The 17305-nt window shown below is 42.3% G+C and overlaps 1 protein-coding gene and 1 long non-coding RNA gene across 4 annotated transcripts in view; one reads left to right on the top strand and one right to left on the bottom strand.

The window, feature by feature from the left end:
* Window positions 1-4490, top strand: part of GNG3 (G protein subunit gamma 3) — a 33408-nt gene extending 28918 nt beyond the window's left edge. For both annotated transcript variants that reach the window (XM_077287567.1, XM_077287566.1), the window contains exons 2-3: window positions 2848-2951; window positions 4076-4490. In XM_077287567.1, the coding sequence (XP_077143682.1) occupies window positions 2853-2951; window positions 4076-4204 (228 nt within the window). In that variant the 5' untranslated portion in view covers window positions 2848-2852 and the 3' untranslated portion in view covers window positions 4205-4490. The remainder of the gene's footprint in view (window positions 1-2847; window positions 2952-4075) is intronic.
* LOC143806732 (uncharacterized) overlaps window positions 4481-17305 on the bottom strand; it is a 22639-nt gene continuing 9814 nt past the window's right edge. For both annotated transcript variants that reach the window (XR_013221554.1, XR_013221553.1), the window contains exons 2-4: window positions 10804-10987; window positions 9033-9078; window positions 4481-5780 (exon numbers count right to left, since the gene is read on the bottom strand). This is a non-coding gene — a long non-coding RNA (uncharacterized LOC143806732). The remainder of the gene's footprint in view (window positions 5781-9032; window positions 9079-10803; window positions 10988-17305) is intronic.

The following is a 17305-nucleotide window of genomic DNA, read 5'->3' as shown; positions in this document are numbered from 1 at the left end:
ACAAGCAAAAAGAGTTACCACTGAATGAGGAGCAAATGTTGTAGTGTAATTTCTGTAATCGTTTATAATTCTCAATTGTGTTAAGTAACATGTCTAATTTTAAATGTTGATAAGTTTCCTCTAAATAAATATCAGAAACTTGGCATAAAAAATATTCTGCATCTTTATATTTGCAAAAATAATGTTTCAAAGTACTGAAACTTTTAAGCATTAACTATACACCGACGAGCAAAATGGTAACAATGTTTTGAACGTTTGGCTTTCAGGCTCTATATCTCACCATCCACTACTGCATCAAACTTGAGACTACCATCATTTTTATAGAAAATCATTTTGGCTATCTCATACATAAATGTGACTTGCAACTACATTGTTTTGCATATGATTAGTTATGCAGATTCTTTTCAGGTCACTGCATTGTTACGGTTTTGCTCCTTGTAGTGGAAAAATCGTTTTCTTACTGAATACGACAAAATACAACTGTTCCAACATTCCCTAATAGCTCAATGTATTATTAAGTTGATTCCCATGCAAAGGGTCACTGATTCGAATCGAGAACCAGCCATGAAGATTTCCCAAGAAAAGAGAAACAGCATCATACAGCTCATCAATAGTCACCTCTTGGCCAAGAAAATTACAATTTTTAAACTGCATCATGTGAACACCATAACAGGTGGAAGAATACGAAATGAAGTCAGTCCGTCCATCCATTCAGAAGCCAAGAGGTGGACGTCCAGGCAAAATATCAGAGTCAACAAGTCGGCTCATCCCAAGGTCTAGCAGTTCTGGTGGGACAAACACGGCAGTGGAGGTGGCTCATATGCTTCGAAATAGTGAGATCACAGACGTCCATGTAAGCAGTGTGACGCACATGGAATGGTGGTTCGAAAAAAGGTGAAGAAACCTTGAGTTCAATAAGAATCATCGGCGTGAGTTTTCAAAAAACTATGGTAAGTGGACAGTAGAAGATTGGACACAGGTTATTTGGAACGACGAGACGTTAGTCAATGGCCTACGCTCTGATGGGTGCAAATGCGTCTGGAGGAAACAAGAGGCTAACGGATCGAGAAATTGAAGGAACTGTTAAGTTCGATGGAGGAAGCCTGATGATATGGGGTTAACAGCCAAAAGCATTGGATACTTGGCCAGGATTGATGGTGGTCTCAATGCTGAGCTATATGTGAGTATCCTACAAGACGAATTACTTCGTACACTCGAGTACTCTGGGTATGAAAAGGGCGACAGTGTTCCAACAGGACAACTACCCAAAGCATAAGTCGATATTGGCGTAGAAATGGTTCAATGACAATGAAGTAGAGGTGCTGGAATGGCCTCCACAGTCCCCAGACCTCAACCCAACCCAACACTTGAGGGGAGAGGTGAAGAAAAAGCTTTTTACATACCCAAGTGAGGCAACCAGAATGCACCAACTTTGGGAACGTGTAGAAGAGACCCGAGATCAGATTTCGGTTGAGACATGTTTGAATCTGACCGACAGCAGCCCAGGATTCAGGCAGTGTTGAAAGCCAAATCCAGATTTTTAGGAGCAAAACAGTAACAATGCAGTGACATAACAAATCTGCATAAGTAATCATATGCTAAATAGTTGCAAGTCAAATTTATGTATAAGATATCCAAAATGACTGTCTATAAGATGATGGTAGTCATGTTCAAAACAGTAGTGGATGATGAGATAAGGAGCCTGCAAGTCAAATGTTCAAAACATTGTTAACCCTTTTACTACAAATCGATCTGAGAAGGGTAATTTTGCTGGTGGATTATCTTTGCAGAGAAGTATTATCACCAGGGCTGAGCACGTCTTCTGTGCTAATGGATGTCGGCATGTTAAGTGCACCTCATTCCCATTTACTTGTCCAGAAGCCACTGTGCAATCATATCCAGAAAGCATGAAATGGTAAAGAGTTACTGCATCTATGTGCGGATGGTATAAGACAATATATAATGTCCTTGTGTAAATAAGCTGAGCTAAGAAATGCAGCCATAGTGTACAGGCGTATAGGTAACTTCAAGGTCTTCTGTGTGTGCTACGTCAAGGGCCTAACACTTAAGGTACTTTTCCCCACACACGTCACCACTGCAGCCAGTGATTGGCTGCATCAGTAACATGTCTGTATCGGATGCATTTGTACTGGACCTCCCCTTTAGGGCCCTATTCACAGATTACAAGTTTAGTTAGTACTTTGCATCAGTATTTGTTACCCCCAAACCAGGACTGAATTGGTAAAAGTTTTATACATTTATTGCATCCACTGGGTTTGTTGTTTTTTTTCAGCTTCAAAATACTAAATTTTAAGGAGTAATTTGGACATTATTGATCATCTAGCCATGGGATAGCTCGTCAATATCAAATTGATGGGTGTCTGGCACCCAGCACCCCAACGGATCAGCTGCGGCGATGGCCAGATTTAGCCATTGGACGCAGCTGAACAACGCATTTCGGTCCAATGTGTAGTTGTCACTTCCGAGAGCTGCAGATCAGCTTCTATTCAAGAGAAGAGGAGCTGTTTTGTGTCTCTCAGCATTAACCACTACACATTGGACGGAGCGGTGCTGTTCAGCTACACCCAATGCTTGCATCCAGCCTGTCAAGAAACTTAATGAAAGTTGATCTTGGGGGGCCAGTTGTTGGACCCCCAAACCAATCTGATATTGAAGAGCTATCCAATGATAGTTCATCAATATTATATCCCTGGACACCCCTTTACTCTGCAACGTGTGCAAGAAGTAGGACAGATTAGTCTATTCACTGTAAACTCAACAGATCATCGTAAGTCGCAAATGTGGGGGATTTTTTTTGCAACTTATATGGTATTTTTCTTTTTTTAGGCACCATGAAAGGAGACACCCCTGTGAACAGCACACTGAGCATTGGACAGGCCAGGAAGCTAGTGGAGCAGCTGAAGATTGAAGCCTCCATGTGTCGCATTAAAGTATGTAAATGACAGAAGGCACCATGGTACTATCGGACCCACTACTAAAACATTTAGAGATAATCCATTAGTAGGGTTTTTTTTAATGTAATCTGAGAGCAGCATGGTGTAGGGGCAGAGACCCGGATTCCAGTGATGTGTCACATACTGGTCTGTGTTTAGCTGTTTTCATAAAATCAGCGTTTTATTAGATTATCATTATAGGACTAGGTGTCTCATGACTCCTGGTCCAACCACACACCCACTACTGATTGGCTGCTTTGTGTGTGTACACTGTGCATAGGCAGAAAGGTTGCCAGTGGTGTGGGAGGGGTTATACACAGCTCAGCTTTCAGAGCTCTGCTAGTTCTGCAGCAGAGAAAACAGATTTTATCACAACTGCTTCACCCAATAAACTAAGTGATACATCGCTAGAATCAGTGTCTCTGTCCCTACATCATTCTGCTGTCAGATTCCCTCAGTAACCAAGAATGGCCACTAAACTGTGCTCTGGTATCCCGGCACCATACACAGTTTGTTTCAGTTTTATTCTGGCTTCAACAGGACCTGCACCATCTGATCGGAGGTGATGGACTCCAAAAATCGAGGTTGTCAGTGTCTAAGTCCTGGACAACCCCTTTAATGGGGTTTTCTGTAATAATCTTCCTTATGCCTAGGGGATTGTGCAAGGTAAAAATAATAGAAGTCAGCGCTATTCACCTATGGAGGATGAGTGATGCTAATTTTATCATTTTTATAAAAGTACAAGCCTATGGGAATAAGAACCTTTAAAACTGAAAACACTTTTATGACCATGTTCAGGCTTGACGGATTTTTGTTTTCAGTGCCAATTATGCATCTGAAAACAATAACTAGAGTATGCAAACGAATGTGAATGGGGTTTTACAAAACACGTGACAGGAAAAAAATTTTTAAAAATAAAATAAATTTTTAACAAATGGTGCCGATTATTAAATTCATACTATCCTTTATTTGTTGCACATTTGTTCTGGAATTTTGCTCACGATTTAATCTTTTGTAATGTAAAATGCACAATTCATCCTAAACCTATGTGATCACTACAGTCTGATCAGTGTCTATACTCATATCTGAGCCCTCACATACAACCTTGTTTTTCTATATAGGTCTCAAAGGCCGCATCAGACCTGATGGCTTTCTGTGACGCTCACGCGTGCGAGGATCCACTGATCACACCAGTGCCCACATCCGAAAACCCATTCAGAGAGAAGAAATTCTTCTGTGCCCTTCTCTGATCCATCCGACTTATGAAGGAAAAAACCCCTAACTACACCCTCTCTGGCGATCCCAGCCAGACCACCCTTACTCCTCATCTTCTAGAGTCCTCCACCGACATCTTTTCACCATTTCAGTGGTTTTAATGTTCACCCTCTTCTTCCTGCGAATGAAGAATTACTGGATCCCAATAGGGACTTGAGAAACTTTTTATTTTTCATTTGTTGGGAGATTTGGGTTTGCACAAGCAGTATTTATCTGTAAATTATACCAACAGTAATTAATAAATATTACACACGTGGCTTATATTGGTTTGTCACCTCAATATGTGTATTGTTCAAAGGCAAAAACAAATAGAAAGTCAATGCAAAAGATCATTAGATGAATGGTATAGTGCAATACTGGACTACAGAAAATGTGCCCTTTTCACCAGTATAAACAGTCTATAGCAGGGGCCGCATGTGGCTCCTGAGGTTCTGCCGTGCAGCTCTCGGGACCCTGAGATCACAGGGTCCAGCAACCATGAGCCCGCCGACATCAGCACTGCTTTTCAACTGAATGTACGTCCTCCCACACATTCTATTGAAATGTATTGTGCCACAGAAACCGGATCTTTAAACAGCGATACCAATACCAGCCACTGACATTGGGGTCCTGACGTGGCCATAAATGATGCCATTGCTAAGCGCCCTGGCTGGGGAGGAGGAAGAGGACACTGTTTGCTGAGGGCACGAGGTCTGGTGAGATTTTTTTTTTTTATGGGTGTATGTAAATAGCAACAAAAATGGGGGACACTGTTACAAGAAGGGGACCAGGATGGGGTCATCACTATAAGATGGGACTAGGATTGGGACACTGTTACAAGAGTTGGACCAGGATGGGGTCATCACTATAAGATGGGTCCAGGATGGGGACATCAATACAGGATGGGGTACCAGAATTACTATATGGGGCATTAATTGTAAAAACATTATTACTGTATTGGGCCAAAAAGAATAATCACCATTAAAAAAAAAAATAAAAAAAAAAAAAAACACGATCAAATAGTCATATAGAACAACAATGGCATCACTGAAACGGTATTCTTCTCCCGCAAAGAACGCAGCCCGTCATATTAACTTTTTTTCTCTGTGCGTCCCATTTACCCAGCTGAGTTTGAGACTCCTGATCTATAGTAATGGATTGTTCTGTGTGCACTGGACACTGTGTGCGATCAGCCTGTCTAAAGTGGGCTTTAATTGATCGACGATCGGCAAACACACCCTTTTTAATCCCTCGGCCCAAAAAATTACTATGCCCCCAATTCTGACTTGTGAAAGATTTCTTTCAATTTATGGGAGATTTGGGTTTGCACAAACAGGATTTATCTGTATAATATACCAACAGTAATCAATAATTATTCAACATGTGTCTTGTTCAATGGCAAAAGCTAAAAAAGGTGATACATAAGAGTATTAGATGAATGGTACGGGTCAGTACTAGACTGAATATCAGCCATGTAACCGAATCCTCGTGGCACAAATTCAAGAGACTGGAGGAAACTTCCACAGGAGGGATAGCAAATGCTGCAATGTTCTACTGGACTTTCAGTGAATTCTGTGGGCAAAAGAGAAAAAAAAAACAACCTTTATTAAGACTGATATGAGAGTAGGCAGAACATATAAAAACATGTTATATCGCCTATCCCCCCCATCAGATATCACCTATCCACTGGGTAATGATAGCTGTAATATCAGTGTGTGTCCCACCACTTGGACCCCAATTCATTGCCAAATATGGGGGACCTGTGTCTCCAGTATGACATCGGCCAGAAGTTGAATGTTGTAGTAGGTTACAAATGTTCTGAGCTGCTCTACTCGTATATCAGTGATAGGCCACGTTCACATATTCAGTTTTTTACATCAGTATTTGTAGCCAAGACCAGGAGTGGGAGATAAATACAGAACTGGTGACGTGCCTCTATTATACTTTTCATCCGATTGTTCCACTCTTGGTTTTAAGTATATACGTAAATGAGTATAGCAAATTAGCAACCCCCCACCAAAAGAAGAAACCAGTCTTCTCTTTCTGGTTGCTATTTGTGTTGTCTGCACATGCCACTGCACCCCCTCTGCACATGCCGCTGCACCCCCTCTGCACCATTTTCCCACAGTAGTACAGTGTGGATTCAGATGCCACTTTAAAAAAAAGAATAGCAGTAGAGGGAATACAGGAGCCTCTGATTGCTGAAGTCCCAACTCCTGACACAGCCCTGTACAGCCATTCAAAGTTAGCAGAAAGGGAATCCAGGAGCCGGAGCCAGGACAGAAGCCCAAGCGGCTATCAGAAGGTGGCGATAATTTTGTGAGGCCATGTTGAAAAACCAGTTCTGTCACTGACTATAAAATGACACAATCAGGTTTTCACCCCACTGATAATGGACTGTAAAGACCACCTATGAAAAACATGGGGGGGTGTAATTTTATGCCAATTGATTGTATCATATCCGTGTGAAGCTGAGACAGGGCTTTTGGCTTAGCAGATGGTCCAAGTTCAACAGCTCCAAGAGAAAAAACCTCACACACCTAGCAGCCTAACTGGGACCAAGACATTCCTGGCAGGATGAACCCCCCCCAGCCGGGAGTCCAAGCTGTGAAACTGCTTTAATCAATTTCCCCAGTCAAATGGGGGCAGCAATTTCATAAGGAGATTATGGACTTATAGTACATCTTAGCCATATATTGGTTACATTTTCGAGATCTCGAGAATGGGCAGATCGCCTGCCAGGGTCTGGATCCATTCTAGTACCCCAGGGTGTGGAGATATGTAGAACAGTTAGTAGAAGCCAGGTAATGACCGTTTAGGGTATGTGCACACGTTGCAGATTTTGCTGCAGATCTGCAGCGGTTCTGACGCTGCGGATTCGCAGCAGTGTTCCCTGAGTTTACAGTACCATGTAAACCTATGGAAAACAAAATCCGCAGTGCACATGCTGCGGAAAAAAACGCGCGGAAACGTAGCCATGTTTATTCTGCAGCATGTCAATTCTTTGTGCGGATTCCGCAGCGGTTTACACCTGCTCCATAATAGGAATCCGCAGGTGTAAAACCGCAGGTGGAATCCGCACAAAAAACGCAGGTAAAATGCAGTGCTTTTTACCTGTGGATTTCTCAAAACAGGTACGGAAAAATCCAGAGGTTCCATCTACGTGTGCACATACCGTTAGTCTCCAAGCGTAAAGTGGGCTTGGCTAGACCCCATGGTGCCAAAGCCGCTGCCTTATGACCTTCCGTTGAGAAAATGAAATCCATCATAGGTTTTGGAGTTTCAACTATCAGTGCCCAGGGACGGAAGTTAGGACTACCCCAGGGGCAGGAAAGGGAGTGACTGAAGAAAAAGGTTAAGTGCTCTTGTGAGGCCCTTGGTTGACTTGTAAAGGAGGTGGTGGGGAAGGGGTCACGACGTGAATCGTGTTGCAAGAAACCAGATACAGCTGACACCCACATCTCCCATGTACTCCAGCTCAAAGGCCCAACATCAAGCCGGTAACTGACTTATGTTTTATCGGCTTATACATTTTGTACTACTACATGTATTTGCATATATGACCATTATATGTATAACCATTGTGTAAGGCGATTAAATATACAATTTAGCCTTGGGCTGCTCTTTTATCTTGACCCACACGTCCGTGTTCTTGATTTAACGTCACATGCTACCGGGGCTGGTTTCTGGACCGCTATAATCCGTTAATTGGTGGCAGTCCTACTGGGCTGGCAAGGCTCTGTTTCACTGGTGCTAGTAAAAAAGGCTCTCTCACCCTATCAGGGTTGGAGCGAGTGTTGTGCCATGCCAGCGGCTGCATGGACCACCTTCTCTCACTCCCCGTGTTGACAGGGAGTGTGTGTAAAACTGTGCCAAGTTGACCTTACTTATTCCCAAGGGGAGTGTAACATCACGTTGGTGAAAGTGGGGAGACCGTAACGCACGATCCCCCAACGTTTTGGTGATGTCAGGTGAGGCTGCGAGTTGCAGTCCTTCCCACCGCCCAGTTTTCAATGTATTAATTAAGTTACATACTGGGTTCCAAAACAATTGAATCAATAGCAAAGGAATGGGGGCACGTTCAGAAAAAGAAAAAAAAAAAAAAATCTGAAATCAGGTCAGAATTAAAACAGTATTCCCATCTCCAAAATCCTATGCCAATATGTAGTTGGTGAAATAATAATATTATCAAACAACTCCAATTAGAAATGTAGTATAGTTCTTCTGATTTGCTATGTCTCTTTCCTCATGTGCAGGCATTGCAGGACCTTAGGTATCCATGGTCACAACTGATATAGTGACAGTTAAGCTGATTGCTAGTGGTTTAACCTTGGATAGCTAAGGTCCTGCAATGCCTGCACATGTGGAAAGAAATAGTGAATCAGAAAAACTATACTACATTTCTAATTGGAGTTATTTGCTAATATTATTATATGTACTACATATTGGGTAGGATCTTGGAGATGGGAATACCCCTTTAAGTTATTCTGGCAGTTTTATAGATACAAGGAAGTAAAATACATATAGCAGCAATCTTTCAATCATGATGGGGTTGACGGAGGCATGGGTGCAACGTGTTACGGTCAAATAATGCAGCAGAAGTGTGAACGTGTGACCACATCTCTGCTCATAGTCCTCCTCACTGAGGTTTTATAGAGAGGGAGAGGCCTGGGCAGGACCAGTTTAGTGACCAGAAGGACCTTGGCGACCATAGACTTGTCACCTATCCTTGGTGGAAAAAAGTTTCTAATAAGCGGCTTGTTATGGTTGAATATATTCTTGAAACTGTCCAATTTGGACGGCACAATAAGTAACGTGACATACCAACATCCTCTCCAGCTCTTCTATGTCTTCTTTATCCATTAGTATCCTGCAATAAAAGACAATAAACTGGATGTGAATAAGAGCCCACGGCAACATTGAAGGGGTGGGTCGTCCAAGATTCAGAAAAACATAGCTACTTTCATTCGGAAACATCGCCACCCCTGACAAATGGCTGCATCTGGCATTGCAACTAAGATCCAACGACATGAATGGGACAGAGCTGCAATAACATGCACAACCCATAGACAGGGGTGGCGGTGTTTCTGAAAGAAAACCGCCATGTTTTTCTAATCCTAGAGACTTGCTTGGCCTTGTCCAACTTTATGGGGATTTTAATTCTCACTATGTATGGGGCTAAATCGCAAATTGTAGTGAAATTGTGGTGGTGATTTTCTTCAAAATCTCGAGCACTGAGGGTTTACATACAACCGACATATGAACAGACACATAAGCAATGGGCAGGGTGCACCAAAATGTATGATGCAACTTGTCTGAAAGATTAAATGCACACCAAAAGAGAAAAAAAAACAGTACATATAGAGAGTGCACACCTGGAATAATGTAAAATATATAACAACTTTATCAAAGCACCAAGAGACATACAGCAAGGAGATAAAAAACATTTTAAAAAAAAAAGGTGCATAGGTGAACAATAATATATCCTACACCCCTGATTACAATGGGAAGGAGGCAACAATAGGGAGCACAAATAAAAAATCAATGTGATATATGCATGGACACAAAGGGACTAGCCCATATAATGCACCAGGTGCACCAAATGCCAAAAACATGTGAAATACAGAAGAGGATGTATGGTATAAATTCCACTTAAAGACAGGAGAGAGGGCACGTCACAAAGAAATACACAACAGTGTGAGGAATACTCACTGCTAGTCCTGCAATAAACTGCTAGTAATGCTAACCCAGACACAAATATGCTCCAAGTAAAAGGACAGAGCCATAATAGGTTGTTGCCCCAAGAAGCAGGGGTGGGGGGAAGAATCCCATGCGGTTCGCTGTACCTGACAGCTTCTTCAGGGGAAATATGTCATTAGATACAAAAGGGAAGATGAAGTATCTACTGGCGTGTCACATCCATGATTGATGTCAGTGACGAGAGTGGGGCGGGAAACAGACGTATGCACCGGAGACAGGATGGCGAAGATACGTCACATCCAGAAATGACCGCTTTCCTCAGTGCGCATGGCAGAGCGTGAACGAGCATGCCAAGTAGGTTTGATGGTCGAGTGAGGGCAGAATACTTTTCCCGTATACCGCAGAGTAACCCTGCGCAGTAAAGCTAAATCAGCCAATGCCGATAGGAAAGCACCATGCTGCGATGATAGGATAAGTCATCAAGGCAACAAATGATGAATTTTGCCAATATAATGAGGGTATCGATATCAACAGGCGATAAATGGCCACCGGTTTTATATCCACACAATATGAGCAACCATAACTGTGTCCGCAGTCATGTGTCCATTACAGTGCTGGTCAAAAAGCACCACAAACTGAAGCAGCCATGTTGCCCTCTTTTGTGACAGCCATTATAGGTGGGCCAGCTTTTAAGAGGGTGGATGCCTGGGTGTAGATGTTTGTCACTGTGACATCTGTAGTTCCTGAAAGGGAGCCGCCATAAGCGGTGCTCTCAGTGAAGTCCTAGCTACCCCATAACAGTGCAATAACAATATAGAATGCTTAGACTTGTAGTGCGAATCGTTAGGCATTAGTAGATCCTGGATGTAACCACAACAGCTCGTACAGTAATCACCTTTCCAGGTTGGTGTTGACATTTTGCAGATTGACAGATATCGCCCTTGTCACTGCTGTCAGCTTCCTCAGCACCTCGCACAGGACCTGGGTCTCACCTCCCTGAGCTGGGGTCGCGTTCACCAGAAGACCGGAGCTCCTGTGCCTAGAGACTGACTTCCGTGACCCGTCCATCCGAGCGCCAGCTGTAAGAAATGAAAGGAGCTAAATCCCATCCTCTACTACAAAGCATCCCACTGTTCCCCATGTGCCTCCAGTGGATCCACACATGCATCCTACATTGCACCAGTGTACCCCCACAGCGCTACCCTGCATCCCACAAACGCACCCTATATACCACCAGTGTTACCCCCACTCCGCTACCCTGCATCCCACAAACGCACCCTATATACCACCAGTGTTACCCCCACTCCGCTACCCTGCATCCCACAAATGTATCCTATATACACCAGTGTTACCCCCACTCCGCTACCCTGCATCCCACAAACGCACCCTATATACCACCAGTGTTACCCCCACACCGCTACCCTGCATCCCACAAATGTATCATATACACCAGTGTTACCCCCACACCGCTACCCTGCATCCCACAAATGTATCCTATATACACCAGTGTTACCGCTACCCTGCATCCCACAAATGTATCCTATATACACCAGTGTTACCCCCACACCGCTACCCTGCATCCCACAAATGTATCCTATATACACCAGTGTTACCGCTACCCTGCATCCCACAAATGTATCCTATATACACCAGTGTTACCCCCACTCCGCTACCCTGCATCCCACAAACGCACCCTATATACCACCAGTGTTACCCCCACTCCGCTACCCTGCATCCCACAAATGTATCCTATATACACCAGTGTTACCCCCACTCCGCTACCCTGCATCCCACAAACGCACCCTATATACCACCAGTGTTACCCCCACACCGCTACCCTGCATCCCACAAATGTATCATATACACCAGTGTTACCCCCACACCGCTACCCTGCATCCCACAAATGTATCCTATATACACCAGTGTTACCGCTACCCTGCATCCCACAAATGTATCCTATATACACCAGTGTTACCCCCACACCGCTACCCTGCATCCCACAAATGTATCCTATATACACCAGTGTTACCGCTACCCTGCATCCCACAAATGTATCCTATATACACCAGTGTTACCCCCACACCGCTACCCTGCATCCCACAAATGTATCCTATATACCACCAGTGTACCCCCACACCGCTACCCTGCATCCCACAAATGCACGATGCTGAAGTTGGTTTCTTATTCGTTCAGTTTCTTATTCGGGCTGAAGTTGGTTTCTTATTCAGCAGTTTCTTATTCGGCTATTTTTTATTTTCTGTTTTTTTCAGGTTTTTGTATAAAAATAAACCATTCTGAGTATATAATAATATGCGGTCATGTGTCCTTTTGTGAATACACTTAAAAACAGATACAAAATTTAGAAGGCTGGCACAAAAATGGGCATCAAAGTGGGCACTGAGGTATGGTATTGAAGGGGTTAAATGCCTTTGTGCCACTGATTTAACACCTGATTTACATACCTACTGATGCCCCACATGAAATCCATGTCACTCCAGCCTGGCACAAATGGGTTCTGGGCATCAAAACTGGCATCAAAGTGGGCAAATCGCCCATTTTCACAGATTTGAATAAGTAACAGCTATTTTTAAGGGGTTAAATGCCTTTGTGCCACTAATCTAACACCTGATTTACATACCTACTGATGCCCCACATGAAATCCATGTCACTCCAGTGTGGCACAAATGGGTACTGGGCATCAAAACTGGCATCAAAGTGGACAAATCACCCATTTTCACATATTTGAATAAGTAACAGCTATTTTTAAGAGGTTAAATGCCTTTGTGCCACTGATTTAACACCTGATTAACATACCTAATGATGCCCCACATGAAATGCATGTCAATACAGCCTGGCACAAATGGGTTCTGGGCATCAAAACTGGCATCAAAGTACTCAAATCACCAATTTTCATAGATTTGAATAAGTAACAGCTATTTTTGAGGGGTTAAATGCCTTTGTGCCACTGATATAACACCTGATTTACATACCTACTGATGCCCCACATGAAATCCATGTCACTCCAGCCTGGCACAAATGGGTTCTGGGCATCAGAACTGGCATCAAAGTGGGCAAATTGCACATTTTCACAGATTTGAATAAGTAACAGCTATTTTTAAGGGGTTAAATGCCTTTGTGCCACTAATCTAACACCTGATTTACATACCTACTGATGCCCCACATGAAATCCATGTCACTCCAGCGTTGCACAAATGGGTACTGGGCATCAAAACTGGCATCAAAGTGGACAAATCACCCATTTTCACAGATTTGAATAAGTAACAGCTATTTTTAAGAGGTTAAATGCCTTTGTGCCACTGATTTAACACCTGATTAACATACCTAATGATGCCCCACATGAAATGCATGTCAATACAGCCTGGCACAAATGGGTTCTGGGCATCAAAACTGGCATCAAAGTACTCAAATCACCAATTTTCATAGATTTGAATAAGTAACAGCTATTTTTGAGGGGTTAAATGCCTTTGTGCCACTGATATAACACCTGATTTACATACCTACTGATGCCCCACATGAAATCCATGTCACTCCAGCCTGGCACAAATGGGTTCTGGGCATCAGAACTGGCATCAAAGTGGGCAAATTGCACATTTTCACAGATTTGAATAAGTAACAGCTATTTTTAAGGGGTTAAATGCCTTTGTGCCACTAATCTAACACCTGATTTACATACCTACTGATGCCCCACATGAAATCCATGTCACTCCAGCGTTGCACAAATGGGTACTGGGCATCAAAACTGGCATCAAAGTGGACAAATCACCCATTTTCACAGATTTGAATAAGTAACAGCTATTTTTAAGAGGTTAAATGCCTTTGTGCCACTGATTTAACACCTGATTAACATACCTAATGATGCCCCACATGAAATGCATGTCAATACAGCCTGGCACAAATGGGTTCTGGGCATCAAAACTGGCATCAAAGTACTCAAATCACCAATTTTCATAGATTTGAATAAGTAACAGCTATTTTTGAGGGGTTAAATGCCTTTGTGCCACTGATATAACACCTGATTTACATACCTACTGATGCCCCACATGAAATCCATGTCACTCCAGCCTGGCACAAATGGGTTCTGGGCATCAAAACTGGCATCAAAGTGGGCAAATCGCCCATTTTCACAGATTTGAATAAGTAACAGCTATTTTTAAGGGGTTAAATGCCTTTGTGCCACTGATATAACACCTGATTTACATACCTACTGATGCCCCACATGAAATCCATGTCACTCCAGCCTGGCACAAATGGGTTCTGGGCATCAGAACTGGCATCAAAGTGGGCAAATTGCACATTTTCACAGATTTGAATAAGTAACTGATGTTTTTAAGGGGTTAAATGCCTTTGGGCCACTGATACCACAGTGCATACATATAAAACAGGGAGCCCCACATCAAAAACAGGTCTCTTCAGCCTGGCCCAAATGGGTTCTGGGCATCAGAACTGGCATCAAAGTGGGTAAACAGCCCATTTTCACGGATTTGAATAAGTAACTGATGTTTTTAAGGGGTTAAATGCCTTTGGGCCACTGATACAACACTTAAAATACACAGAAAGTGATGCCCTGCATCAAACCCAGGTCCCTTCAGCATGGCCCAAATGGGTTTTGGGCACCAGAATTGGCATCAAAGTCGGCAAACAGCCCATTTTCACAGATTTGAATAAGCAACTGGTGTTTTCAAGGGGTTAAATGACTTTGGGCCACTGATCTGACGATTACAATTCACAGATAGTGATGCCCTGCATCAAACTCAGGTCCCTTTAGCCTGGCCCAAATGGGTACTGGGCATCAGAACTGGCATCAAAGTGGGCAAACAGCCCATTTTCACATATTTGAATAAGTAAGTGATTTTTTAAGAGGTTAAATGACTTTGGGCCACTGATCTGACACCATTATTACATGCATTTTGATGCCCTGCATGAAATTCATGTCACTTTAGCTTTTCCCAAATGGGTTCTGGCCATGAGAATTGGCATCAAAGTTGTCATTGATTTTAATGATTTGAATAAGTAACTGAATTTTAAGGGGTTAAATGGCCTTGGCCACTGATCTCACACCACTATGACATACACAGGCTGGAGACACACTAGCGATTTAAAAATCGGTCCGATTTATTGCAGGAAAGTCTGACGAGTGCAATGCAAGTGTCATGTGAGTGTCAGGCGCTTTTTGTGCGAGTACAATCTGACTTTTCACACCTAACACCCGATCTACATCCGACTGCAGTGCGATTTTAACATGAGATTTTACATACAGAAATGTTCTAAATCATTTACACATATTTTTAAAACGTAATATTCTTCAAAATGTATATATATATATTCTAGATAGATAGATAGATTAAAAGCCGGCAAATGATCAGCCACGTACATTTTAATCAGAGTGACAGGTTAGATTACGATAGAATAGAGATATACACATAGAATAAATGTGTGGTGTGTGTGTGTGTGTATATATATATACAGTATATATATACAGTGGTGTTCAAAAGTCCTGCATAGGTATAGGATAAATTGATTTTTCAAGTTTTAAACGTTTTCTGTCGAATATCTTCAATGCTAATATGACATATTATATATGGTTTTGTTCAGAATACAATTTTGCATTCTCTCCCTGTAATATTTTTAGCTTTTGAAGCAGTTTTGCCTGATATTATTGCAACAATATGGGAATTGAAAGCACAACTAAATATTGTACAGCTTCAGATCCAAAATTAGCCAATCACAGATGAGGTTCCAATCATAACCTGGATATGGCAGCCAATCACATTACATCCCATCTGCTGCTTTGTTTGTTTGTTTTATCTGTTGGTCTATCTAGCTGAATCATACTGTAGAGTTTTATGATGGGAGCCTTCAGATTTTTGTCAGCGGAGGATCGTGTGTGAGTTGTGGTGCTACATGAAGAGGGTTATACTGGCCCCCAGATCGCAAGGAAGGTCGGCTGTAATCAGAGTACAGTCGTAAGAATTTTGCAGAAACATAAGCAGCTTGGAATTACCCAGGACAGGCCCAGATCTGGTCGGCCCAGAAAGTCAACTAAAAGGGAGGATAGAGTACTCATAAGAACATCCCTTGCCAATCGAAAACTCACCTCTCCTCAGCTTCTGCGAGAATGGCAAGAAAAGTGCAATATTGAGGTAGCAACATCAACTGTTAGGAAGAGATGTTTGGAAGCAGGATTGAGAGGGTGCAAGGCCCGAAAGAAGCCATTGATGACATCCATACAAAGACAAAGGCGAAAACTGTGGGCATTGAAATATTTAAAATGGAGGAAGGAGGAGTGGGAAAAAGTGCTATTTAGTGATGAAAGCACTTTTTGCATTTTAGGAAATGATGGCAAGTCTTATGTGAGAAGGTTCCCACATGAAGAGTACAAGCCAGAGTGTTTGAGCTTCTCTGTGAAACATCCGATGAAAGTAATGGTCTGGGGCTGTATGGCAGCCAATGGTGTTGGAAGGCTTCATATTGTGGAGGGTATGGTTAATGCAAAAAAATACATAGACATCCTTAATAAGAAAATACTTCCTTCTGCTCAACACCTCTTTTCAGGGAATTACATCTTCCAGGATGATAATGCTCCTTGTCACAGAGCTAAGACAGTAACGGAAAGGAAAAAAAAGAACAAGGTGGCTACTATTGACTGGCCAGCTCAGTCCCCGGACCTCAATCCAATTGAAAATTTGTGGCACAAGGTATCATTAGAGATATCTAGAAAACAGCCAAGGACCAAGAGTGAGTTGATTGAGGCTCTGATACAGGCCTGGAACCACATCATCACTCGTGAACATCTGCAGAAGCTTGTTCACTCAATGCCACAGAGATGCAAGCTGGTGCTCAAGAGCAAAGGCTGGCCAATAAAGTATTAGAAGCTAAAGATGCACTCTAAAGGCCCTTTTCAGGACTCTGAATTAAATAAAAAATAATAAATCTTAAAAAGTTAAATTTAAGTCTGTGTGAACTTGCATTGGAAGTTAATGAACTTAGAAACCTGTTCACCATTCTACACACTGTACTGGTGTAGGTATGGTTATGCTGTAAAAAAAATTATCAAAAATGCGCATACCATAACAATTTATACACTTGGGACATTCAAAAATGAGTATGGCAAACAATGAGGGATTACAAAAACATATATGTCCCACCAGTTTCATTGTAGAGATGCAGAAGTATGAAACATATAGTTTTCTTCACGCCTATGCAGGACTTTTGAACACCATTGTATATATATATATATATATATATATATATATATATATATATATATATATATATACACTCACCGGCCACTTTATTAGGTACACCTGTCCAACTTCTTGTTAACACTTAATTTCTAATCAGCCAATCACATGGCGGCAACTCAGTGCATTTAGGCA

The sequence above is a fragment of the Ranitomeya variabilis genome, chromosome 2 (assembly GCF_051348905.1).
Source record: "Ranitomeya variabilis isolate aRanVar5 chromosome 2, aRanVar5.hap1, whole genome shotgun sequence".
NCBI classification, from domain to species: Eukaryota; Metazoa; Chordata; class Amphibia; order Anura; family Dendrobatidae; genus Ranitomeya; species Ranitomeya variabilis.
This window is presented reverse-complemented; position numbering and strand designations above follow the sequence as displayed.